This window comes from Stegodyphus dumicola, chromosome 2 (assembly GCF_044657685.1).
Source record: "Stegodyphus dumicola isolate Sdum_Otavi_A_Nest chromosome 2, ASM4465768v1".
Taxonomy (NCBI): Eukaryota; Metazoa; Arthropoda; class Arachnida; order Araneae; family Eresidae; genus Stegodyphus; species Stegodyphus dumicola.
The window spans coordinates 117,177,950-117,204,843 of NC_140769.1; the positions used below are offsets into that span (position 1 = coordinate 117,177,950).

Sequence of the window (26,894 nt, forward strand, 5' to 3'; positions counted from 1 at the left end):
TAACAGGACATATAGCTGATTAGCAGCTGCTAAGGCTTTACGAGCAACATGTCTAATGTGAGTATGCCAGGTGAGCAAATGATGATTCAGTAAGAACATATGATGATTCAGTAAGAACTGTTCGTACACTTATGAATGGTATGGTGTATTTCCTTCATGCAAATATTTTCTATTGCAAGTGTCTTCAAGATGTATACAGTTTAATCTTATTAAATTTGTATAATCAAGAGATATGTTTCTGGTGTTAAATCTTTGAAGAGCTATTAATGCTGCAAATCCAGTAATTGCTGCGATATTACGAAAATGGTAATATAAATTAATGTTGCTAGCCCTGAGCTGATAATTTTTTTTTAAATAACAGTTCAATAATTTTATAAATTGCTTCGCATTTTCAAATAATTTTTTATGAACTTTTATTTATCTAGAGTATATATTACACTAGTTTTCAAGTAAATCATTTCATAATTTCTTTATTATTGATGATACTTTCATTTATTCTTTGATTTATCAAAACTGTTGTGTGCATATACATAAGTAAATTAATAGATGAGAATGTTTTCATGCATTTGACTTCAAATTTGCTTGTATGTAGATCTTAATTCTTCAACGTATTTTGCTTCTTCAGCAGATAAAATTGCATCACTTTTCATATCCCATCTTTGTGAAAGAAGCATGCAGAAGTTAACCTCTGTTAAACCCAAAATAGGCGTGTGAGTTAGTAAAGCTTCCCAAGGTATTACAGGATCTGTTCTTGCAATCTGAAATTAAAATTTATTTGGATATTAATCTGATACTAAACTGCTATAAACTATTATATAAATTACTGCATTAAAGAAATTAATTTCGTTATTATTTATATTACATGTAAAAGATATTTATTTATCAATAATGATATATGCATACTTAAGTAGAATATTTAATTAATGAAAATACAATGTGGTATTTAAATAATGATACTCTCGTTCATGTTCTTAAGACAACAATAATTACAATAATTTATTTGCCTTTATATTTTAAATTTGATCTAAGAAAAGAACCAGTAAAATATCTATATACACACTGATAGAAAATGCAATCCCACTACCAAAAAGAAACCAGTTTAGAGAAATAAAATGTAGGCAAATGCCTTTGTCTATTTATTTGATAACTGCTTCATGGTCATAGAATAAATTTTGTGTGTGAAGACCCATTTCAAATATAAAATGGTAATACATTAATACCTGCTGTAGCTGCCAAACTATTGGATGCAAGCATGTATTGTGTCATACAGGTACAATTTGTCACTGTGTGGAATGGTGTTCCCTGCCGGTTCCACTTGCTCAGTGGTTGTGGATGATGCTAGATTTGTCATATAGTCATGTCCCATGCGTACTGGGTAGGAGAAAGATCAGATGATTTCACGGGCCAAGGCAACATGTGAACACTCTGTAGATCACTTACATTATGGTAGCGGCAAAGAACAAGTGTACTCCTGTTGAAAAGTGCCCCCCCCCCATGGAATATTACTCAAGAATGGCAGCGCAACTGGTGCAAACACACTCTGAAATACAAATTTGCTGTCAACATTATGTGGGACAATGATGAGAGTGCTCCTAAAGGAATAGGAAATTGGATAACGAAATTGCCCCCTAAAACATAACTCCTGGTGTAGGTCCAAGGCATCTTTGCTTCAGACATCGTGGTTCCAAGCGCTTACATGCTCTCCTTCGAAGCAAAATACTGGTGCCAAGAACAGAAATGACCCTCTTTAGGGAAGAGCCTTGATTGACGACTTGTGTCAGTTGAAGCACAGTGGAGTCCCTGTTCTGTTGTACAATTCGTCGGAGACAACGCCGATCACTCTGTTGGAAAACTGTGCTCGAACCGCAGTTATGTCTTCTAGAGAAGGTCTGTGGGTTCTGATTCCAACTTTTGAAAACATTTGATATGGCTGCTTTTGAGAGCCCAGTGAGATTTGTTATCTTCGAAATCGAGGCCCCTGCTAAACAGACACCAAAATTAGCCCTTTTTCAAATGATGAAAGATCTGTCGTTTTTCCCATTTTACCTCATTCATCGTGATAAGCCTTACTTATACTAGAATTCTAACCAAGTGTAACCCACGTCATAAAAAAATTTGCATACTTCATCCCTAGCACGCATTCAAATGAAAATCCCAAAGGTTTCTAATTCATTGGTTAGTGTGTGTATATATAAACGTTGGATATGATCATATGTTAAGCAAATGAAGGGTTCATCCAAAACTGTGAGAAAGTAAAATGTTAAGTTTTAATTATTCTACAAATATGGTTGTGTGTGAGTATCTTCTAATATTGATGATTTACTTTTATGTTACGACTGTGCATAATCGTACCAGTGAATTCTGAAACTGAATTTGCTGTGTCAGTGGCTTAACTTCAACCACAGGAAGATTTTGCTCTTTCAATAAGATCTTGGCAAACCACACATTGTGTACTCTACCCCTACTTAAAACCAGCGTCGGATTTAGCATTTTTCCTAGGCGGGGCAAAAACTTAAAAATGCCGGCCTTACCCATCTTCCTTTAAGTTTCTGTAACAAATTTTAGTTTTTTAAATAAACATAGAAATAGGTAGTTTTCGAGATAAAATGTAAAATCCATTTTATAATAAGAAATTCTTTATTTACCATTTTTGTTCTAAAAGAAATAAACATAATAAATGGTTTAATTTCTTTACTTACAGCAAAACATAAGCGAGCTACCTGCCTAAGAGGGGTGAGGTCTTTCTAAGAGTAATTGACTCCTATGCAAGTTACGCATGAGTGAAACGGCGGAAACACCCATACAGCCCGTGCAAACCCTCTTAATTCAACTACTTCTCCGGTGCAATGAAATAATCAAATTTACATTTTCCCTGAAATGAGGATTTTTTTCAATATTTGCAACAATACCTACTCATACTAATAAATGATGCTAATAGAAAACGATTCAGAACTAAATACTAAAATAGTTCAGCACAGCTCAAAAATGGAAATCAGACATTAATAAATAATGAAAAATTTCATTTAAACAAATATAAGCAAATTACAAATCACTAATACAGTGGATTGAATATTTTACCAATTTCTCGATACTAACAGTAACTTTAACCTAGCATGTTAAATATTCATTTCACAATAACGTCTTCATGTAGCCTGCTCAAGAACTCGTCCTCACAAAGCCCAGTAATATAATAAATATTTACATATTCACGCAAAAGACTATTTTTGTACTGTAATAATCAAAATTACATTTTCTCAGAAATACGCAATTTTGGAATATTTGCAACAATAACTAGCCACACCATGGAGGTAAGAAAGAAAGGAGGGGCCAACCCCGCACTGCGAGTAAAGCACTGCTCCGGGGTTTTCGATCTCCGGATGAAGTGTTTTTTGTTTACATTTAGAACCTCCCTTGACAGCGCAGTGATAGTATTTTGACACACGACACTTCCATACAAATCGAAAAACGGGACACTTCACACTTCCGAATAAAAGAAACATTCATTGTGTGATGGATAATAGCAATTTGTATAGTTATGCTTATGCAAAATGTTATGTTTAAAGAAGATTTTAGCAAAAATGTTACGCTTAAAGAATGGAAAATACTTTATGATATCCTTAAAATTATATACGTCTTTCGATACCTTTGATTATGCACTCTTAATAAAAAATAATCTTTAGTTACAAACAATAGATTACATAAGTTGGGACAATAGATGAGCTGATTAATTATGTAACTAACTTCCATTAGCTATACATAACAGCAATACGGGCTACTACTGAAACTAAAAGGTTAGTATTTGTACTTCTTTTCATAATTCTTATTTCAATAATAATTTTACGTTTTTACCAAACGCTCTTAAAATATTACGGGATTAAAATTTTGCCTGCGAGCCTTTTGTTCTGCAAATAAATCTATGGCATCATCATAATTAATTTGATGTGCTGTTTGGTTTTCGATTGCCAGAATTGCGAGACTTGATAAACGCTCCTGGCTCATCGATAATTGTTAAATATTTGCATAGTCGCCTATAGTAACGGCAACCGCCCGCAATAAAAGGAGGTGCTTTCCTTAGTGGCACCGCAGTTCCTTTTAGTTCGAGCCAGAATAGACCTGCCCGGGGAGAAGCCAGGGGATGAGAGATTCCGGTTCCCGCCCTGTTCCGGTTCCCGTCTTGTTGCGGATCCAGTCCTGTTCCGGTTCCCGTCTTGTTCCAGTCCAGTTCCGGTCCTGATCCAGTCCTATTCCAGTTCCAGCGTGGCCGTTTAAGTCCAAAACACGTAGGAGCGGATGTCTGAATTCTGCGAATGGAGATATACGCCGAAAGGGCTAGATGGATTCTGTCTTTTAAGGGAAAGTGTTCTTCACCGTGCCGGCATAGCTGTTACTTTAAAGCACTTTGAAGTTTTTCCACCCAAGATGTTAAGTTTTTGTTTGTGATGTTAAGTTTTCATCAGTGTTGAAGTTCCAGTTAAATAAACCTTTAAGTTTTAGACAAGGTTTTTGTGTTCTTCAGAAAATTTTAGATTCGAAGTCAGATACAGCACATAGGATTATCATCGAAAAATCAACAATAATATCAGATAGTGTTTAATAAGTTTTAATTTGCTAAAACTTCGCTCACAGCTAGCGGATGTAGTTGGAAGCATAGAGTAAATCCGCAGAGCAATACAAATATTGTAAAAGGCACCCTGAAAGTCATAGGTGTAGATCTGTTGAAAGAGATAAAAAGCTTTAGCCTTTTTATGTCGACAAATAACATCGGGGCTTGTTCTTTAAAATCGGCAAGTTTCTGTCAGAACTCAAAAATGCGTTTAGAGATCTCGCTCATATTTTCGTGCAAGATCTGCTCTATTCTTTTGCAGTTCTTCAGTTCACATATTCAATATTTCAGGACCATTGAGAAATGGAAATCTGAATTTAGTATAATAGCCCTGTTTACTCTCATTTTAATTTCTGATAAGATTCGATCAAATACAATTTTCATTGCATTAGAAAGTAGCTGAACACGATGAAATGTTCGTGATTCGTCCTCGCACAATTCATCAAATTCCTTTTTGCGTTTTAGAATTCACTTATTTGTCAGAATAGGTTCAACCTCAATTTTTTTCAGCTGCTTCTTTAATTCTAATAACTTCTATCCAATATTCCGTAGGAATTTCTCTAATTTTTTTTAAAAGTTTTGGTCAGAACTTCCATTAATGCGACGGAACGCGCAAGAATAATATCTTCCATTTGAATTTCAGAATTTATTCGATTGATTTCTCGAAGAATACTAGCCAAAATTGTCAGGCTGATAATAAATTCAAAAATTTTTACAACATGTAGCAGATGCCTTGCTTCGTACTTTGATACATAGTTAATTTTAAAATAGTAATATAATACTTTGAAAGATAATTAATTTCTTTTAAGTATTTTACTACTTCTGGTACATTCGTTAGAAGGGCTTTCAAAGCCACATATTTTGCCAACCATCTCGTCTGGCTGCTTCCTTTTGAGTTGGTTTTTGTACATGTTTTCGTAATATCCCATCGAATAATGAATCCCACGAAAAAGCTAAATATCTTCTGGATAATTCCAAAGAAGTTAACTGCTTCGGGGTATGACGGGGGCAGAATGCACACAGACAAGATTCAAATAGTGAGCCAAACGTCGCATATATTCAGGCAGCTTATTCATTTCTATAATCCTAGCTTGTACTCCAGGATTACTCCAAGATCTAGTATGGCCGGTAAGTACCGGCCATATTAGATCCGTTATCCTCAGTTTGACCACGACATTGCCAATATCCAAACCATCAAGTGATAGTTTTCCCACAATCTGTTGAAGAAATACATTCTCCTGTCTTTCCGCCAATTTCTATGAAATCAATATAGCTCTCCTTTATTTCACACACATCACCACATATTTTTTACGTATGGAATCACCTGGCTCATTTGTTCTGTACTGGAATGCAATCGAACATTATTGTATAATATTTGGCTTCGTTAATATCATTTAAAATGCTATTGCGAACTGTTTTTGACATTACATCAGTAATTTCATTTTGAATTATCTTTGTTAAATATGATACTTTTGTCCCTTCCTTAGGTATTCTAACTGGTACTTAAGAGTTATGTTTGGCTAGCAGAGTCACTAAATTAAAAATATTGCGTTGACTAGGCCGAGGACACTTTATGAGCAGACTGCCAGGGATTTCATCAGACCCACGGAAGTTCCGGTTCCCGTCTTGTTCCAGTCCAGTTCCGGTCCTGATCCAGTCCTATTCCAGTTCCAGCGTGGCCGTTTAAGTCCAAAACACGTAGGAGCGGATGTCTGAATTCTGCGAATGGAGATATACGCCGAAAGGGCTAGATGGATTCTGTCTTTTAAAAGAAAGTGTTCTTCACCGTGCCGGCATAGCTGTTACTTTAAAGCACTTTGAAGTTTTTCCACCCAAGATGTTAAGTTTTTGTTTGTGATGTTAAGTTTTCATCAGTGTTGAAGTTCCAGTTAAATACACCTTTAAGTTTTAGACAAGGTTTTTGTGTTCTTCAGAAAATTTTAGATTCGAAGTCAGATACAGCACATAGGATTATCATCGAAAAATCAACATTTGGCGTCCGCGACAGGATATTGTCTGCAAGGTAAGCGACTTTTTTATTTTTTGAATTATGGAAGCTTTAAAATTAGCAAGAACTCAATACAGAAGACTATTCAGTAAAGCTTGTAATGAATTTGACAATGAAGAAACTAAATTTAATCAGGAAGAAAAATTAATTAAAATAAAAGTTATTGCCGAGAAAGCTAAAGTTTTGTTTGATACTGAAATAAAAATACGAGAATTAATGTTTAAAGAAATTACAGATGAGACTTTACTTATTAAAGAAATGGATGAATCTGAATTATATTTTGATAGGTGGAGACTTCTGGAAAGTAAAGTAAAAGATCTTACTTCTGGAACCCCGAATGTAACTTTAATTGATCCGTCCTTTGTTCAGAATAAAATGTTACATTATCCGAAGATTAAATTGCCTATCTTTGACGGCAACGTGAAGAAATGGTTAGGATTTTGGGGGCAATTCCAAAAGATTGATAAAGATCCTACATTAGATAATAATGATAAATTTGCTTATTTAGCACAGGCTATGGAGAAGAATTCTCCTGCAGAGGAAATAGTTAAAAGCTTTCCGCCAACTGGCGATAGTTACAAGAGCGCAATCGAAGCATTGCAGACGCGTTTTGGTAACAAAGAATTACTAATGGAGATTTATATTCGTGATTTGCTAATCCTTGTTATTCAAAAACAAGGTACACACTCTTTGCGGAAACTATACGATGAACTCGAATCTAATCTAAGAGCCTTGGAGATATTGGGAATAAATAGAGGCAAATATTGCGCGATATTATATCCATTGGTAGAATCAGCATTGCCGAATGAAGTCTTAAAAACGTGGGAGAGACTTAGGTTTTCGCGTAAAGGATCAGAAAGTTTAACCGGTGAAAACGCCGAGTTAAGAGAAAGGGAATCTGACCTTGAGCGCCTTTTATGTTTCTTGCGCGGTGAAGTTGAAAGTGAGGAAAGAATTTCTTTAGCAGCTAAATCTTTCAATGTTTTTGATCGATTGGCTCACGGTAATAAGAAAGGGAATTCGGGTTTAAAGATAAGAGAACCTCGCTTAAAACCTACGGCAGCTGAACTGTTTACTTCTTCTAATGAAGCTAGAAAAGGCTGCATATTTTGTTCCAGTATAAATCATGGTTCTGCGGAATGTTTTCAGGCGCGTAACTTATCGTTGTCAGAAAGAGAAGTTTTGGTCCAAAGGACACGCTCTTGTTATCTGTGTCTGAAATCTGGACATTCTGTCAGGAGGTGTAGATTAAAAACAGTTTGTTTTACATGCGGCAAAAGGCATCATATTTTTCTATGTAAGGGCCATTCACAAATGAGTGAGACAAGGGCAACGGAACAGCCTCCAAATCAGGCTGAAACACTCGCCAACATTTCTTCAAGGTCTCCTAAAGTTTTGCTGCAAACAATAAGAGTAATAATTAAAGGAGATAAAAAATCTCGTTCGGCTCGAGCTATAATTGATACTGGTTCTCAAAGGTCATATATTCTACAAAGCGCAGCTCAAGATATGGGTTATAGGTATACGGTAAAGGAATACCTTAGTCACGCATTATTTGGCGGTACAACGACCAGTTTGTGTGAATATAAAGTTTACAAAATTCATTTATCTAGTACGTCTGGCTCGTACAGTTGTAATTTTGATGCGTTGAGTCAGCCTATTATTTGTAATAGTATACCTTCTATTGGACAAGGAATATGGCTTAAAGAGCTTTCTGACTGTGGAATAAGTTTAACAGATCGTTTAGAAGGACCTATAGAAATTTTAATAGGAGCCGATGTTGCAGGACGATTATTAACGGGGAATCGTAAACAAATTTCAAACTGTCTTGTAGCTATTGAAACAAAGTTAGGATGGACGGTTATGGGAAAAACCGGGGAGTTGAATAGTGAAGGTTCAACATTCTTAGTTACATCAATGTTGAATAAAGAGGCTTGTATTTCTGATTTATGGGCCCTCGACTCGCTTGGTATTACGGACCCATCCGAACAAAAGACTAAATTGGAATTGTATGAGGCTACCAGGCAACATTTTCTTGATACTGTAAAAATAGAAGATGACCGCTTTGTAGTGTCTTTGCCTTGGTTGGAAGGGCACCCTCCCCTGTCGGATAATTTTGAGTTATCGCTTAAAAGGTTGCACGGTACGATTAGGCAACTTGAAATAGATAATCTTCGCCAAGAGTATGAAAATATATTCCAAGAATGGCTCAAAGAGGGCATAATAGAGGAAGTACCCGTAAATGAATTAGATTTATCCCATCATTATTTGCCACATAGACATGTTGTTAAGGAACATAGTACTACGAAGTTACGGCCAGTATTTGACGCTTCGTCTAAAGCAAAGGGTTCTCAGAGTCTCAACGATTGTCTTGAAAAGGGATTAAACCTTATTTCATTTATTCCTACAATCTTAAATAGATTTCGCCAAGAAAAAATAGGGGTGATTTCTGATATTCGTAAGGCCTTTCTACAAATTGGCCTGAATTCTAGTGACAGAAATTTCCTCCGATTTCTTTGGATAAAGGGTGAAGATGGCTTGAAGCATTTTCGTCATTCTCGAGTCGTATTTGGTGTAAACAGTAGTCCATTTTTACTTGGAGCTGTTATTCAATATCACTTAAATTCAATTTTGGAGAAAAATGATGCAGATGTAAAATATTCTTCCAACATTATTGTTAAATTAATGAATAGTTTCTATGTTGATAACTGTGTAACAAGTGTCGGAAGTGAAGATGAATTACAGCGCTTCATGAAAGTATCTTCAGATGTTATGGCAGAACGAAAATTTGAATTACGGGGTTGGGAATATACCGACTGTAGTTTAGAAACAGAAACTATTGCGAATGTATTAGGTTTGTTATGGGAAAGACAAGGCGATACTCTTCAAATAAATGTTGCTAATTTACAAAATCTTTGTTTCGAGAAAGTTACGAAAAGAAGTATTTTGGCAATAGCCCATAAAGTATTTGATCCCATCGGTATAACATGTCCAGTCTTTATATTACCTAAGATGTTATTACAGCGTACATGGGAAACAAAAGTAAAATGGGACGAAGAAGTTAACACCGAAATTAAAAGTAAATTTTTGAAATGGGTAAAAGACATTTTTCTTTTGAAAAACATTAAAATTCCAAGGTGGATACGATATCAGCCAAAACAGTGTTCAATCCATGTTTTTTGTGACGCCAGTCAAGCAGCGTATGCGGCAGTAGTTTTTATTCGTGTAGAAGAACCTGAATCAGTTAAAGTCCAGTTGCTTCAGGCTAGGTCTAGAGTTTTCCCTTGTAGTAAAAAGGAAACTACTATTGTAAGATTAGAATTGTTAGCAGCAACTATTGCATCCGTCTTGCTGCAGACGTTCTAAAAGACTTTGAGGCCAGAAGTATATTTTTCTGGACAGATTCAACTACTGTCCTTGCATGGATAAAAAGGGAAGAACAATGGGGAACATTTGTAGAAAATAGAGTACAGGAAATAAGGCTTTTGACACGTGTGGAGGATTGGAGGCATATACCTGGTCACCTTAACCCTGCAGATCTTCCAAGTAGAGGGTGTTCAGTTCGCCAACTCTCCTGGTCAAAATGGTGGGAAGGTCCGAGCTGGCTTTTAAAATCCCTAGAAAATTGGCAGAGTGCCGAATTTATAACTGAAGCGGAAATAGCCAGCGAGAAAAAAAAGGCAGTGGTTTCATCTCTAGTGTCTACTGAAAGGTTTAGTTTGAGTGAGCGATTTTCTAGCTATCGAAAAACAGTTAGAGTTGTTGGTTGGATTCAACGATTTTTCTTTAATTGCAGAAATAAGAAAAAAAGGAAAGGTGAACTCACTGTTGATGAAATTGATTTTGCAGAAAAGGTTGTTATTCGCTTGATTCAATCGGAATCGTTTCAGGATATAGAAGACGCACGTTTACGAACTCTTAGTCCATTTTATGATGCGGGAATTCTAAGAATTAAAACTGGTGCGTTTCGAAGAGATGACACGTTAGAGTTTAGAACACCTATAATATTACCAGGAGAACATCCATTAGTTAGGAATTTAATTATGGAAGATCATAAAAAGAAAGGACATGCAGGTGTACAATATACTGAATACCTTAAGGGAAAGGTTTTGGTTGTTATCTGGCAGAAGAACGGTGCGTTCTGTTTTGAGTAAATGCATTACTTGCAAGAGATATTCTGCTGCACCTGTTGACCACATATCAGCCCCACCGCCAATAGAGCGAGTAAATGATTCAGCAGTATTTCAAGTAACGGGTATAGACCTTTGTGGTCCTTTATTGTTGAGAAACAAAGAAAAGGCATGGATTTGTGTTTTTACATGCGCCGTTTATAGAGCGGTCCATTTGGAGTTGCTGACTTCTCTATCTACAGAAGTGTTTCTTCAGGCTTTTCATCGGTTCGTGTCGCAAAATGATGTACTCGTGAAGCTGCAGAATGAAAAGCAAGATTCTTTGTCTGAACTTAAACTCAACATAGATGATAAATCTGTCAGGCATGTAACACGATCTGGTAGAACTGTAACTCCGCCGGACAGACTGGCATATTAAGGCTCTTTGGCATTGTTTTACTTTGATGTGAAAGTTCACTTTTTTTTTTTTTTCCTTAGGTGGAAGGATGTTAAATATTTGCATAGTCGCCTGTAGTAACGGCAACCGCCCGCAATAAAAGGAGGTGCTTTCCTTAGTGGCACCGCAGTTCCTTTTAGTTCGAGCCAGAATAGACCTGCCCGGGGAGAAGCCAGGGGATGAGAGATTCCGGTTCCCGCCCTGTTCCGGTTCCCGTCTTGTCGCGGATCCAGTCCTGTTCCGGTTCCCGTCTTGTTCCAGTCCAGTTCCGGTCCTGATCCAGTCCTATTCCAGTTCCAGCGTGGCCGTTTAAGTCCAAAACACGTAGGAGCGGATGTCTGAATTCTGCGAATGGAGATATACGCCGAAAGGGCTAGATGGATTCTGTCTTTTAAGGGAAAGTGTTCTTCACCGTGCCGGCATAGCTGTTACTTTAAAGCACTTTGAAGTTTTTCCACCCAAGATGTTAAGTTTTTGTTTGTGATGTTAAGTTTTCATCAGTGTTGAAGTTCCAGTTAAATAAACCTTTAAGTTTTAGACAAGGTTTTTGTGTTCTTCAGAAAATTTTAGATTCGAAGTCAGATACAGCACATAGGATTATCATCGAAAAATCAACAATAATATCAGATAGTGTTTAATAAGTTTTAATTTGCTAAAACTTCGCTCACAGCTAGCGGATGTAGTTGGAAGCATAGAGTAAATCCGCAGAGCAATACAAATATTGTAAAAGGCACCCTGAAAGTCATAGGTGTAGATCTGTTGAAAGAGATAAAAAGCTTTAGCCTTTTTATGTCGACAAATAACATCGGGGCTTGTTCTTTAAAATCGGCAAGTTTCTGTCAGAACTCAAAAATGCGTTTAGAGATCTCGCTCATATTTTCGTGCAAGATCTGCTCTATTCTTTTGCAGTTCTTCAGTTCACATATTCAATATTTCAGGACCATTGAGAAATGGAAATCTGAATTTAGTATAATAGCCCTGTTTACTCTCATTTTAATTTCTGATAAGATTCGATCAAATACAATTTTCATTGCATTAGAAAGTAGCTGAACACGATGAAATGTTCGTGATTCGTCCTCGCACAATTCATCAAATTCCTTTTTGCGTTTTAGAATTCACTTATTTGTCAGAATAGGTTCAACCTCAATTTTTTTCAGCTGCTTCTTTAATTCTAATAACTTCTATCCAATATTCCGTAGGAATTTCTCTAATTTTTTTTAAAAGTTTTGGTCAGAACTTCCATTAATGCGACGGAACGCGCAAGAATAATATCTTCCATTTGAATTTCAGAATTTATTCGATTGATTTCTCGAAGAATACTAGCCAAAATTGTCAGGCTGATAATAAATTCAAAAATTTTTACAACATGTAGCAGATGCCTTGCTTCGTACTTTGATACATAGTTAATTTTAAAATAGTAATATAATACTTTGAAAGATAATTAATTTCTTTTAAGTATTTTACTACTTCTGGTACATTCGTTAGAAGGGCTTTCAAAGCCACATATTTTGCCAACCATCTCGTCTGGCTGCTTCCTTTTGAGTTGGTTTTTGTACATGTTTTCGTAATATCCCATCGAATAATGAATCCCACGAAAAAGCTAAATATCTTCTGGATAATTCCAAAGAAGTTAACTGCTTCGGGGTATGACGGGGGCAGAATGCACACAGACAAGATTCAAATAGTGAGCCAAACGTCGCATATATTCAGGCAGCTTATTCATTTCTATAATCCTAGCTTGTACTCCAGGATTACTCCAAGATCTAGTATGGCCGGTAAGTACCGGCCATATTAGATCCGTTATCCTCAGTTTGACCACGACATTGCCAATATCCAAACCATCAAGTGATAGTTTTCCCACAATCTGTTGAAGAAATACATTCTCCTGTCTTTCCGCCAATTTCTATGAAATCAATATAGCTCTCCTTTATTTCACACACATCACCACATATTTTTTACGTATGGAATCACCTGGCTCATTTGTTCTGTACTGGAATGCAATCGAACATTATTGTATAATATTTGGCTTCGTTAATATCATTTAAAATGCTATTGCGAACTGTTTTTGACATTACATCAGTAATTTCATTTTGAATTATCTTTGTTAAATATGATACTTTTGTCCCTTCCTTAGGTATTCTAACTGGTACTTAAGAGTTATGTTTGGCTAGCAGAGTCACTAAATTAAAAATATTGCGTTGACTAGGCCGAGGACACTTTATGAGCAGACTGCCAGGGATTTCATCAGACCCACGGAAGGAAAGACAGTTTGTTGAAAGATACAATACAGCATCCATACTCATCTGTAGGATCTTTCTCCGTTTTTCTTTCTCTGTGTGAATTAATCTCTTAATGTCATGATCGATGCCTTGACACAATTTCATTTGTTGTAGTGGAATTTTCCACGTAATCATGCACTCGCTGTGGATTTCAGGTATTTCGTTCTCAGTTAACCTTTCTGAAGCTTTTTTCAATTAGTGAATCCTGCAGTACACAATGCTGATGTAAAGGCAATGGCATGTTTCTGGTAAATCTCACAGGGTGTACAAAAATTGCATTTTTAGTTTTAGAATATATAAGCCAACATCTTTTAAGTTTTTCATTATTTGCTAATGTTCTGTGCCACAATGAAGATGTCAAATGTCTTCCATCACGTTCAGTGTACTAAGGTCTACGTTTTCTGGATATTTTTCGGCTAATAATACATCTTGACTGCTAAGAAAGATTGTTGCTGATCGTTCATTTTTTTCTGTGATTGGCCAACTACCTGGGTCTGACAAATCAAAAGATTTTAAGTCCTCTTTCTGCTGCTCACATTCACCTAAATGAGCAAATACATTATATTCTAATTTCATGTCCTCTAGATGTTCGTTTGGGGTCTATGAAAAAAGTTGTTCTCTCAGTTAATGAAATGGAGTCTGTTTGAGGATGATAGATGAAGATTCTGCATTTTGGGCATGCAAATTGCAAGAAGTATCAATATCGTTTAGAAACTCTGCACCCTCGGAAGTTGCGGCAGGGTCTGACGGTTCGTCTTTTCTGTGAAGCCATTTTTCATTTTAGCTGCAATTAGTTTTCTCTGTTCGGTCCTATCTTTTGCTCTGGTTCTATATTCTGCCCCTGAGAGTTTTTTCCTAGTCCCTCTCATGATTTCTTGCACCCTAAATAATATACAGTATAACTTGCCTTAATAAGAAAAGCTAAAAATTGACGTAATTAAATTCAACAGTATTAAGGCCGCGTCGCAGACGCGCGCGCTAACTAAATCGTTGCATCTCGCTAAATATAGTGAGGAATACTAGAAGCAGGCATATTAAAAGAAAATGAGACAACAAAAAACCCTCCAGATTAAAAAAACTAAAAAAACACTTTAAAAATAATAAATCCCTTTTTAAAAACCTAGGTTGCTGACTGGCTGCAAAAAATCAAAATACCGTACTTCATTTCTGTTGTATATTCTCGACGTACATTAATTTGAATTATTTCATTGGTTCAAGGTTAATTTGTATTGCGTGTTAGGAAAGTGTTGCAATTTACAACGCTTCTCCATTTATTTCTCAAGAGGCGTTGGTATAAAAACAAGGCGCCTCTATGCAATCGTTCTGTTTTTCATTTGAATATTCCCGCCAGGAGAGAGGACAACAAAGGGACTCTAGGCAAAGAAGTTGAGGGAAAATATATATAGATTCTTTGCTCTATGCGTCACTTACAGGGACAAAAGACCAAGGCGTCTAGGGAGTACCTTTGCAATAAAATTGCATATTGGGTTGGCAGAGGGATAGGGTACTTTGACTTTTTCAGTGATGCCTAGAGTCCCTCTATTGTCCTCTCCCTGATCTGGTCTTTAGAGTCGTGTTCGGCTGTACTTAGCTTACTTTTAAAGCTATTTGCTCCATTAAAAGGTTTCGACTAATTAATTAAATATTCTTAAAAGAGGTTTTTAAATCTGGCTTTAAAACTACTAATATTGCATCAAAACTTCACAACATTCCAAATACAATTCAGCGTCACTCTTGAATCTGCCGCCCTCAGAAGTAGCCGCCCGGGGCACGGACCCCGGCTTTCCCCCCCCCTAGATCAGGGACTGCTTAAAACTTCATGAAAATGCAGCTTGTATCCCTAATATGTACCATTTTGATCTTATTACAGATCTGTTGCAATTCCTCAAGAGAAAGGTGTGAAAATATAAATGATAATATGCTCCCAAAATGACAGCCATCTTATTTTGAGCAATTCGAAATTGAATTTCATCCCATTTGTAAATTTTATCAGAAAAAAAAATAATTATATAAATACATTTTGCAGGATTTGTTATAATAATGATACAGTACAAAGTAGAGTCTGTAATCATTGGTCCTTCGATGATTCGGTATTTCAGATAATTGCCAGATTTTAGGTCATCAGTTTAAATCTGGTAAGATGACATATAGATATACCAATATTGGGTATATCTACATGTTATATTCACTTATTGCTTAGATCAGAAAAAAAAATGCTAACCTTCACAGAGCCAGGCCAGAGCAGGTGTAACCACACCTGTTGCACTTTACCAATTTAAGACGGAACAATTCTGGGGTAGAAAATTTTTAGACTTTGGGAAGGTACCAGAGACCGAATTTAGGACACACAGAGATTGCACTGGGTGGCAAAATGCGTAGTGCCGGCTCTGCCCTGTACCATAGTCGTAGCTCCAGTTAAATATAATAGTCCAATAAACCAGACCTGTTCTAGGCTAAATATTTATCTTTATATACAACTATGTACAGATTACAATTTAGAAATACTTTAAAATACATTTTCATTACAGTAGAGAGCGCAAAACTAGCGTCCGCTCTTTTCTCTTTCACATCTCAGTCTCCTTTACTCCCATCTGCGACCCATGGAGGTAGGAAAGGGAGGAGGGGCCATTCCGCGCTAGAAGTGAAGCACTGCTTTGACGCTTGGGTCACCAGACGGGGTGTTCTTTGTTTACATTCAGAAGCTCGCTTGACAAGATTCTGATAGTATTTCGACACACGACAGTTCCATAGAAATCGAAAAAGGGACACTCTCGCATGAAAAAAACATTCATAGTGTGATGGATAATAGCAGTTTGTATAGTTTACTGACATTTACGCAAAAATCTTGGTTATTTTTCGATAACTAACAACAGCGATTTTGATTATGAATTTGTTTTATAAAATTCTAAGCTGTTGCACTACAAAAATATAGATTTTAAGAAAATTGCTAAAAGAGATCTGACAAAATTTATTTTCTAGAAGATTTGAAAATTTTGAAACTTGATGGCTAAATGTAAATATAAAATTATGTATGTTAAAATATTTGTAATTAGGCACATAGGTCAGATTAAGTTTTTATTAAATAGAATAACGCATGCAAGGGCTATCTGCCTAAAGAGAGAGATGCCATCGTGGAGGAATTTTGAAGAAAAACTGACCTTTGAGTGGGTATTAAAAATAATACTTATAATTTTCATTCAAATTATATTCATATATATTTTTTATGTAAAACTTTCGGGTGTGCCGTAAATGATAAATAGGAAATATGTATGGGTATTTATGCATGTGCTTGCAAAAAGCATGTATCTGCCTTTGACAAAATACTTAAATATTCATTAAATTATTTATAAATGTATTTGAAATGAAGAATTTATTCACTTATAAACAACTGTGAAAGTACTGTGAAGAAATCTAATGATTAAATGTATCTAATTTATAATGATTATAAATGTTATCTAAATATATAATAACCTTAATATTGAATTGTAAACATAAATTGAAATCCTGTTGACAAATACGTTATAAAACTATTTAAGCAAGAATTGTTCGTATTCGAAAGCAATCTCTTAAAAGGTATTGTAAAACAAATGCTATGAGATGCGCACTTAAGAACGTAATAAAGAGTTTTGGAATATGTATTGTTGAAATGAAGGGTTTAAAAAAAAAAAAATCTGATAAGTATAATTAAAAGAATTATTCCCTTTACATTTTATAATAACTCAGTTACAAGTTTTAAATAATACTTAAAAAAAAAAAAAAAAACTTATTTTATTCCCTTTCAGAAATGTTCAGAGAAAGTCAAATACTATTTAATACCTATTTAATTATTAGGAATTAGCGAAATACTTCTTTAAAGTATTTCGCTAATTCCTAATAATTCTCTAATTTAAAATGAACCGAATAGAGCATTAATTATAAATTGACTTACATTTTTCGATTTAAAAGAAGCCAAAAAATCATGTCATATTTAAGAAAGTATTTTAGGAAGAAGCTCTATAAATAGAAAAGAAATAATGCATAATTTTAATATTAATAATACAATAAACTTTGATCTTAATTTTTGTACCTTAACCGAATAGAATCAAATTACCGTAATTTTTTTTTCTAATTTAATTAACGAAAACTTGTGAAAATATTTCATTCAAATTAAACCATTCTGAGAAAACTGTCCTGTGAAAAGTATAGCATTTAATTCCGTTTAGAATGAAATGTTGTTTAAAAATATGTTGTTTTCACATACTTAGGACTCTGAAGTGTTGTAGAAAAAGAAAATATATACATTTATATGTATATTTGCGACGTAATTACAAAATATTTACACCCGAACGCGTCAAATCCCATAGAACTCAATGGTAAATGACCCAATGTTTTGGTCACCACGTAGGGATCGCCGGTGCTTCAGAGCAGGGTACGGAGAAACTTGTTTAGGGCGACTCCTTCTTACTTCCTACCTCCATGCTGCGACCAGGGGGGAAAGTCCAGTCCCCTCTTCCGGCCGAGGCGAGAAGAGGGTTCTCTGTCCTTTCTTTTAGGGTGGGTGAACCAAGTGTTCTTTTAGAGAAGGGGAACGTTACAGCCCTTTCCTACACTTAATACAACATTAATCAATGAATTGTTATTGGTCACAGTGAGACTTCCTAGCCAGCAGGTGTCTGAAAGTAACATGCAGAAATCTCAGTTAGTCCGGAGAAAAACTGCAGTTTGCGGTACACCTGTTGCCTGTCTTAATGCTATTCTCCATTCCTTAAGCTTTGCAAGGGAGTATTTTTTATGTTATTTATTTACTTATTTTTTGCTAGTGGTCAGGATATTAGATGTCCAGATTTCAGACTTTGTACTATATTACATTGTTAAAATATAGTCAACATCATTAACTGAAGTTACCTATTTTTACAGTCTAGAATAATCCTAAGATTACAGTAGCACTTTATTATAGTAGATAAAGTAGTGCTTTCTAAAAGTATTTACATAATATAAAAATAATTTGCACAAATATGCATTAGGAATTAGCATATAAGAGGATGTAATTCCAAATTTGTGATAATAAAGTGAGCATTATACAAATGAGCTATTATGCAGTACGCATTGTAAGTATGAAAAACCATTCAAAAAACAGTGAAACCTTGATTTGATATTACCTCGATTAGAATATTATTGGTTACTAATGGCTGTTCGTAAACTGAAATTATTTTCCCCGCACAAATTAATGTAAAATAGTGCGTATTTAAACTTTTATAACAGTAATTACTCTTTTTGCAAGTTCAAAGTAAAAAATATGTAAATTTAGAAATTATGAAATCAGAGGATGGGGGGGGAGAAAAACAATACTAAACAAATAAAATAGATGAAAATTTTATTTCACCGTACCTGTATAAAAGTTGAAAGAATAAGTGGAAAGAGGTGAGGAATTAAAAAAGAACAGATATTGTTGTTTGGATGGGAAGATGGCTTCCATAAAGTCATCAGAAATTGTCTACCTGGGACTTCTTTGTCTCATAGCCCCATCTGACAATGCTGAAGCTTGTTGGGGCTCTATCTTGCTAAATCTATCCAATACGATTTGTTTCTGTATACATTTTGAAATGTTTCTAAAATGATACATGTAATTTCATTTCAAAATCCTTATCCTGTAGCATATTACTGCTTTTAAAAGGGTCATATTGTTCCCTCAAAATTCGTATCTGACCCCATTTTGCAAAGGAAAGAACTAGGATCAGCTTCCCTTCCTTTTCATCTACAATCATCTTTCGTTGCTGCTTCTGAAGGTGTCCAGTTCTTCTGTAGTGAGCTTATTTTTCTGGTCTTCTAGTAACTCATCTCCATCTTCATTGTTAAAGATGGTTTAGATTTAAATGCATGGGCTTAAGCTTTTATATATATTAATATATTAGATTTAACAAGAAAATAAAACCTAATTGTTTCAGAATTAATTAGTCTCTACAAAGTAAGTTTCTTTTCAAATATGTTCTACTATAATAAAGTGCTACTGTATATAAAAAGTAAAAATAATAATTTTTCTAAAAACACTACTGTCTATTCCAGAAATTAAAAAAAGTATTACAGTATGTTTTCCCTTATTAACTACATAATTGTTATAAAATATTTTGTGAATAAAATATGAAATACAATTAATAATTTTCAAAAGCATATTCATCAATAAATTACAATTAACTAATTAGTTAATTATCATTAATTAACTAACAGAAATTACTTCAACAAATGAGCTAGCTCCCAGAATGTCAAAACAGATCAAAGGATTGAAGTTAAATTCCATTTCAGTAATTTTGTCTTCAACATCCAGATTTAAGCCATTTTTTGCCATATGTGAATTTGGATTGAAATAACTTTGTGGACGGGCATTAACTGCAGTTTCAATGATTTGTTTAGAACTACATTCTGATTCAAAAGATTCAGCTTGATAGTTTTCACAACCTATAGGTTCTCTACATTCTAGAAAAAGAAAGAAATTTGAATTAAGAAATTTTTGTGGAGAAGAAAAAAAAAAAGTTCTAGTAAGAACCATGTCCAAAAAATACTAATGTGACAAATAATAATGATATTTTTGTAATTTCAAAAAGCAAACTGCAGCAAATAATAGTGTTATATTAAAATAAAATAAGAATATGTATAGTATATATATTCTTATTTTATTTTTTAAGAAAAACTGCTTTAGGAAACTTTCCTTATTACAGCTTTAGGAAAATAATATCATATGCATAGAATGGAGTAGCTAGGGTGTGGCAAGGAAGGACATCTGTCTCCAGGCACAGCATCCAGAGGGCGGCAAATTGATGTTACAAAATTTAGAATGAAATATTTTCCATTCTTGGCACACAGATAGGGGCACAAAATCTCCACTTGTCCACTGAAAATCCTGGTCACGGTTCTGTTTACATAACAAAAGACTGTATGTACACTAATGTTTATGAAAATTGCAACAGCATGAAGGAGTTATACAAATTGAGCGAAATTTATAGGAGATGTAAAGTGACGTAAGACATGCAAATTATTAGAATTATAAAGCGATTACACATGCATGGAGTAAAAAACCAGCCGCTTGTTCCATGTATATAAAGGACTGTAAAGTTGCGCTGAGATCTGTTTATCATCCTCTGTTTGCGGTACACATTTAATTACTGGTCAGTATGCCTTGTCAACAGCGGAGGGTGCTTCGGCAACAAATAATGGAGTTTGAATGAGGTTTTCATCGTCGGTATGCGAGAGGGCGGACTTTTGTATTGAAAAATCGCAGCTCGCACACAACATAATGCCAAGTGAGATGTATTTGCAAGAAATGGACAGAGGAGAAACCAAACGAGGTGAAATTCTGGCAGGCACACGCAATAGCACAACAGCACAGCATGACAGACACTTCATCCACATGTTTGTGACGGATCGTACAGCGTTCTCTCTGTTAGCCCAACACTGGAGCACGGCTACAGGTGTTGTGTTGTCTAGCTCTATGGTTCGTCACCGTCTGCTGTAGCATGAACTCCGTGCAATGGTTCCTCTACGCAGGATTCCCCTGTCGCTGAATCACAAATACCTCTGAATTCAATGGGCACTACAATACAACGTGTGTCGTGCCCTGTGGCAACAAGTTGTTTTCTTCGATGAATCTTGCTACAACTGGAGCACAATGATGGAAGAGTAGGCGTCAGATATTACAGAGGGTAATGTCTGCTCCCACAGTGTGTTATCCAGAGTCATACTGCACAATCGCTTGGCATCATGGCATGGGGAGCTATTGGGTATAATTGTCGATCCCATCTAGTGCAGACTGCGGGTAACCTCAACAATGATCAGAGTAAAAATCTTTTCCTTATTTCGGTAAAAGCGCAGAATAGGCTGCATCAACAAAGTTCAGTATGAGGAGCTGCGTGACGTCATTAAATGGGTGGAACTACGCTTATGACGTCATAATGTAGTCTCGCATTTACACTACATGTACTTTCTATTTTCTCTTAAAAATAACAATAATAAATTATTTATTATTGTAAATTAATATCAAATTCCTTACTTTCAATTTATATTTATAACATTTAAGTTTAGGCGTTACTGATAATAAGTATAATAAATTGTTTATATTTAAAATTACCATGATACAGTGAGCGAATTCTACCAATTATTAACACGATAAACAACGTCGCAGTCTCTAATAGTTGTAGAGCTTCAATATTTTCAAATATTTTTATTAAATTATTATTATTTTTTTATTAATATTTTATTTCTACAAATAAACTATTTTTTTTAATTTAAATTCATATTGTGGAACATTTCAATTTTATCATTTTGACAAATTACCTTCTTGCTACGTAACGACATAATTCCTTACATAGCAATAATTAGACAATTTTCACTATTTCTAAAAATTTTAAACTTTACATTAATAAAAAAAGAAGAATATTTTTTATTGCATATGAACATCATTACACAGCTTTCATATCAGTTTCTAAAATTCTTAAATCACGCCATATTCTGTGTAGGCATGCTAGAATTCTACGCATTAATAAATAAAAAAAAATCTAATTTCTCAGAATGAAAGAAAATAATATAATAAAATAAATACTACAAACTTGGAACACTAAGCAATGCTTCACATACGCACACACACACATATTAAGTGCAATTACGATACCAAACACTACGTATTAAAATATGAGGTAAAAGTTACTTCAAGGGTTAAAGTTTACAGTTTTGCTACTGTTAAGTCGATCGTCGGACTATCCATATATATCGTAAATCGGAAAGCGTTATAAACATATCAAAAAACAAAAAATTAAAAATACAATTTAAATGAAAAATTATGTCTTAAATATAATTCACAATTAAAACAACAATACAAATTTAAAATACACAAACGATATGTTAAACATTGCACATAAATAGTTACATTACTCCTCGACATCACGAACAACCTCGTTTTCCCTTTTACACAACGATCAGTATTCGCTCGAAAAACATTAAAAAATTCCACAAACTCGGTGTCCATGTGCTCATTTATCTATTTTCACTTAAAGAAAAATCAGAGAATTGCTCAAACTCGGCATTGCGCACCACATTGGCTTTGCCCATGTGCACATCGACCTATTTTCACTTAAAAAAACATCCCAGAATTGCACAAACTTGGCATTGCGCACCACATTGGCTTAGCCCATGTGCACATCGATCTATTTTCACTTAAAAAAAGCATCTCAGAATTGCACAAACTCGGCATCGCGCACAAACTCGGTAAAAATGATACAAAAGAAAAATAAAGCTGCCAGAATAAAGCAACTACCAAACATCCAAACTGCCATATTAAGAAAAGCACCCAATATTTTAATTAAGTCAATAATAATGAATGAAATTTACCTTCAGTCCTCTCCTTTTGCAGAATATATGGCTGTGATCTCACTGAGAAATATACGCATCAGTTGGCTGGCGTCGGATTTCTTGTGCTTCCTTCTCCAAATATATTCCGCAAGATAGGAATCAAGCTGTCCTTTTGCCTTACTAGAGCCACGGAAACTTCTTTTGATTGCCGCCCAAGTTCCTTCAATACTGTTGGTATGCGCACCTATTTCTGGATCTTTAAAACTCAAGCTATGATTGACTTTCAGGTGCGCATAGCCTTCGAACTCGAGACAGTCGTACGCTTTCCAACAATCGGATATAATAATCGATCCTGGTAGAACATTCTCTTTAATGATTTCTAGCAATGTTTCGGCACCTCTGTTTTCAACAACTCTAAAGACGCATTTATCTGTTCCGCTCTCAACCAAACCAAAAACCCATTTTCCTTCGACTCTTTTCCCTCTATGATACTTTTGCTTGCCAAAATTGCTTTCGTCGATTTCGACAATGACACCTTCCCCACCCAACTTAACATTCTCCTTCAAACATAACTCCATGCATACTTCTCTACAAAAACTTTTCCAATTTGTCACCGTATTTTTAGCAATACGTAATTCCGTTCGTATAAAATCATTCCCGGACTTACCCAACCACATATAGGTAACTCGCAAAACATCACATATGCTCAATTTACTCTTCGCAAACCAGGAGTTCTTTCGAACTGACCTTGAAATTCGATGCCTACATTCGCCTCCAGTAACTCTGCACATCCACTCAAAACCGTCTATACGGTTTTTTCGCTCTACTAGTTTCATATTTGTTCCACAAATCGGGCACTTATACGATATTGCAATCAAACCTTTCTCCATACACCACTCAATAACACATTTTTTATCTCTTCGCTCCAACTGATAAAAGAAATCCAGATTCAAATACTCATCCATTCTGCAGTAAGCACCGAATTAGACACACTCGTGAATAATCAAAACATTCTTTAAGCAAAAGAATTCTTTTCTGTATTTTCAGAAGTTACGGTTATAATTTTTAATTCATGCATTCAATATTTTCAATCGTTTGCTAATGATCGTTTTCAATCGTTTGGTATCTTAATAATACATTTGTGAGAGATAATTCGTTGCGTTAAATGCTAACAATACCACACAACACACAAAAGTAGATTTACAATTTAAAAAATCTCGCACAGAACATTATAAACCTACCATTTAAACTCAGTTAAAATATAATTTAAGTTTTCTTTAAATACAAAGCTATAGCATACTTATAACTTGTTTTGAAGAAGAGGCGTAACCAATATTACGTCATAAAAAGGCGTGTCCAAGCATAAGAGAAGTAAACACAGCATCGACTAATGCAGCCTATTCTGCGATTTAGCCCTTATTTCAATATAACGGATATTGAACCTTGTAGGAAGAACACAGCTAAACTTTCAGAATGAACAAAATACTTTTATTTGAATTTTAGAACAGAACCAAAAAAATAAAATGCTGCAGCTCTTAACTATTAAAATTTTAAACTCTTAACTACTACAGTTAAAACTCTTACAATTATAAAAAAAAATCTTCCGAATTCTCTTCTTGTTGCCACACGGTAAAATGCAAGTTCTTGTCCTATTATTTATATTTCACGTTCTCTTTTAAGTCATGATCTTTACAAGTCATGATTTTTACAAGTCACGATCTTTACGAGTCATGATCTTTATAAGTCACGATCTTTACGAGTCATGATCTTTACGAGTCATGATCTTTACAAGTCACGATCTTTACGAGTCATGATCTTTACAAGTCCCCCACAAGAAGCACATTCGTCACCGTAGAGACAATGCTGCTCAGAGTTCATTGAGAGAGAAAGAGTTAACTGCTAACCTTGAGAAAGCCTCAGCATTCCCATGTGAACTTCCTTTGCGGTATGTCACAGTCATGTTATACCGTTGTAACGCTAAGGCCCAACGAGACAGTTTAGCACCATGAGGGGCGCTTTGGTTCAAGGAGGTGAGGGGATTGTGATCAGACACAATCTGCACTTTGGCACCGAAAATCCATGTGTCAAATTTTTTCAAGGCTTCGATGACACAAAATGCTTCTCGTTCGATGGTTGACCATCGTTGTTGACAGGGCGTTAGTTTCTTGCTGAAAAATGCTAGGGCATTTCTTTGCCATGTTCGTCGTTTTGAGCTAAACACGCTCCAATTGCGAAAGCAGATGCATCCGTATAGAGTTGAAAGGGCTTGCTGATGTCCGGAGTATGCAGAGATGGCATTTTAATCGCCTCTTCTTTAAGTTTGTTGAAAGCTGCTTCTTTTTCAGAGTCCCATGGAATATTATTTGGAACACTCTTCTTTGTAAGGTTTGTTAGAGGTAAAACAATCTCAGAAAAATTTGGGATATAATCCCTATAGTAGCTTGCTAGCCCTAAAAGACTTCTGACTTCTTTTTTAGTGGTAGGCTTAGACAGATTTCTGATAACTTCTCAGGATATGGAGAGCGAGTGCCAGAACCTATTACATGTCCTAGAAATTTCACGTGACTCTTTCCGAAATCACACTTTTCTAGATTTGCGGTTAGACCTGCGTTTCTCAGTGTTTGAAACACTTGGTCGATGTGATAGAGGTGGCCATCTCAAGTTTCAGAAAATATTGCCACATCATCAATATATGAACGGCAGTAGTTCTTATGGTTTGCAAGCACCTTATCCATCGATTTTCGGAAGGTACTTCCAGCATTTTTCAAACCGAAAGGGAGAACTTTCCATTGGTAATGGCCGGAATGAGTGATAACTGCTGTGTAGGGTTTAGCTTCTTCTTTCATAGGAATTTGCCAATATCCCTTGGTTAAATCGAGAACTGTTATGAATTTGGCTTTCCCTATTTCGAATAGTAAATCTTTAGCAATCTTCATCGGATAGGCGTCCGGAACTGTGAAGCTATTTAAAAGCCTGAAGTCTATGCACAGTCTAACGCCGCGATTCTTTTTTACAACACATACTATAGGATGTGCCCAGTCACTGTCACTGGGTTCTATAAGATCCCATTCTAACAGTTCTTTAACTTGACGATCGACTTCCTCTTGAAGTGAAACAGGAACACGGTAGGGCCTCAATCTTTTTGGATTACATTCTTATGCAACCTTGATGTCAAGACCATCAACATTGGCTTGACCAGGTTTGCTACTGAAAACATCTACATAAGATTTTAGTACTTTAAATAGTCCTTCCCGTTGGTAATATTTTAAGTAGCCTTTCAAATTTTGTAAATGGATCCAAATATCATCAGCAGATTTATTCATAAGATCTGCTGGTGCATAGTGGATATCTCCAAACTCTTCATCTTGGTCAAAAATGATACCAACGTGATCTACACGAGCAATATAAGGCCTTAACTTATTTATATGGAGTTCTGTAATACTTCCGTTTTCCATTTCGATTTTGGCAGAGTGTGGCCTGGTAAGTTTGATTACGGTAGCTGATCCTTGCCATGTGTTGAGCAATTTATGTGATGATGATGGCATTAACACGAGGACTTTGTCCCCAACATTGAAAGTCTTTTCTTGAGAACGTAAATTGTATCTTGAAGTGTACTCTTCTTGAGATATTTTGGAATTTGCTGATACAACGTCATGAGCTTTTCTTAATTTTTCTAAAAGGTCTTGTAGATAATTTTCAATTGAACGGGAAGCTGTAACTGGAATGCTACGTTCACCTGTCTATATCTCTTTCAGCAAAGATAATGGTCCTGGTGGTATTCTTCCATATACCATCTGGAAGGGAGACAAACCAGTGGTGCTATGTGGCACTTCTCTGTAGGCAAACAGGAGATAAGGAAGATTCAAATCCCAGTTTCTGCCATGTTCTTAGATATTTTTGTTCATCATCTCTTAAGGTTCTATTCCAACGCTCGACAGCACCCATACTCTCGGGGGTGTCCTGGAGTGGAGAATCGTGGAGACACACCAAGTAAGTTCTCAAAGGCTCGGGTGAGTTTGGCTGTGAAATTAGTTCCCTAGTCGGAACAAATCACTTTTGGAAATCCAGTTTGAGTAAAAAGCGTCATCAAAACGTTGCATGTTGTTTTCGCACTTATGTCTTT

At 35.4% G+C, this 26,894-nt stretch overlaps 1 protein-coding gene across 1 annotated transcript in view; it reads right to left on the minus strand.

Annotated features, from left to right (window-relative positions):
• Positions 1 to 396: 396 nt before the first annotated feature.
• Positions 397 to 26,894, minus strand: part of LOC118187664 (uncharacterized) — a 132,064-nt gene continuing 105,566 nt past the window's right edge. Inside the window, 2 exon segments of the mRNA XM_085811078.1 lie at positions 397 to 758; positions 19,668 to 19,906. Of these exon segments, the coding sequence (XP_085667204.1) occupies positions 573 to 758; positions 19,668 to 19,906 (425 nt within the window). The 3' untranslated portion in view covers positions 397 to 572.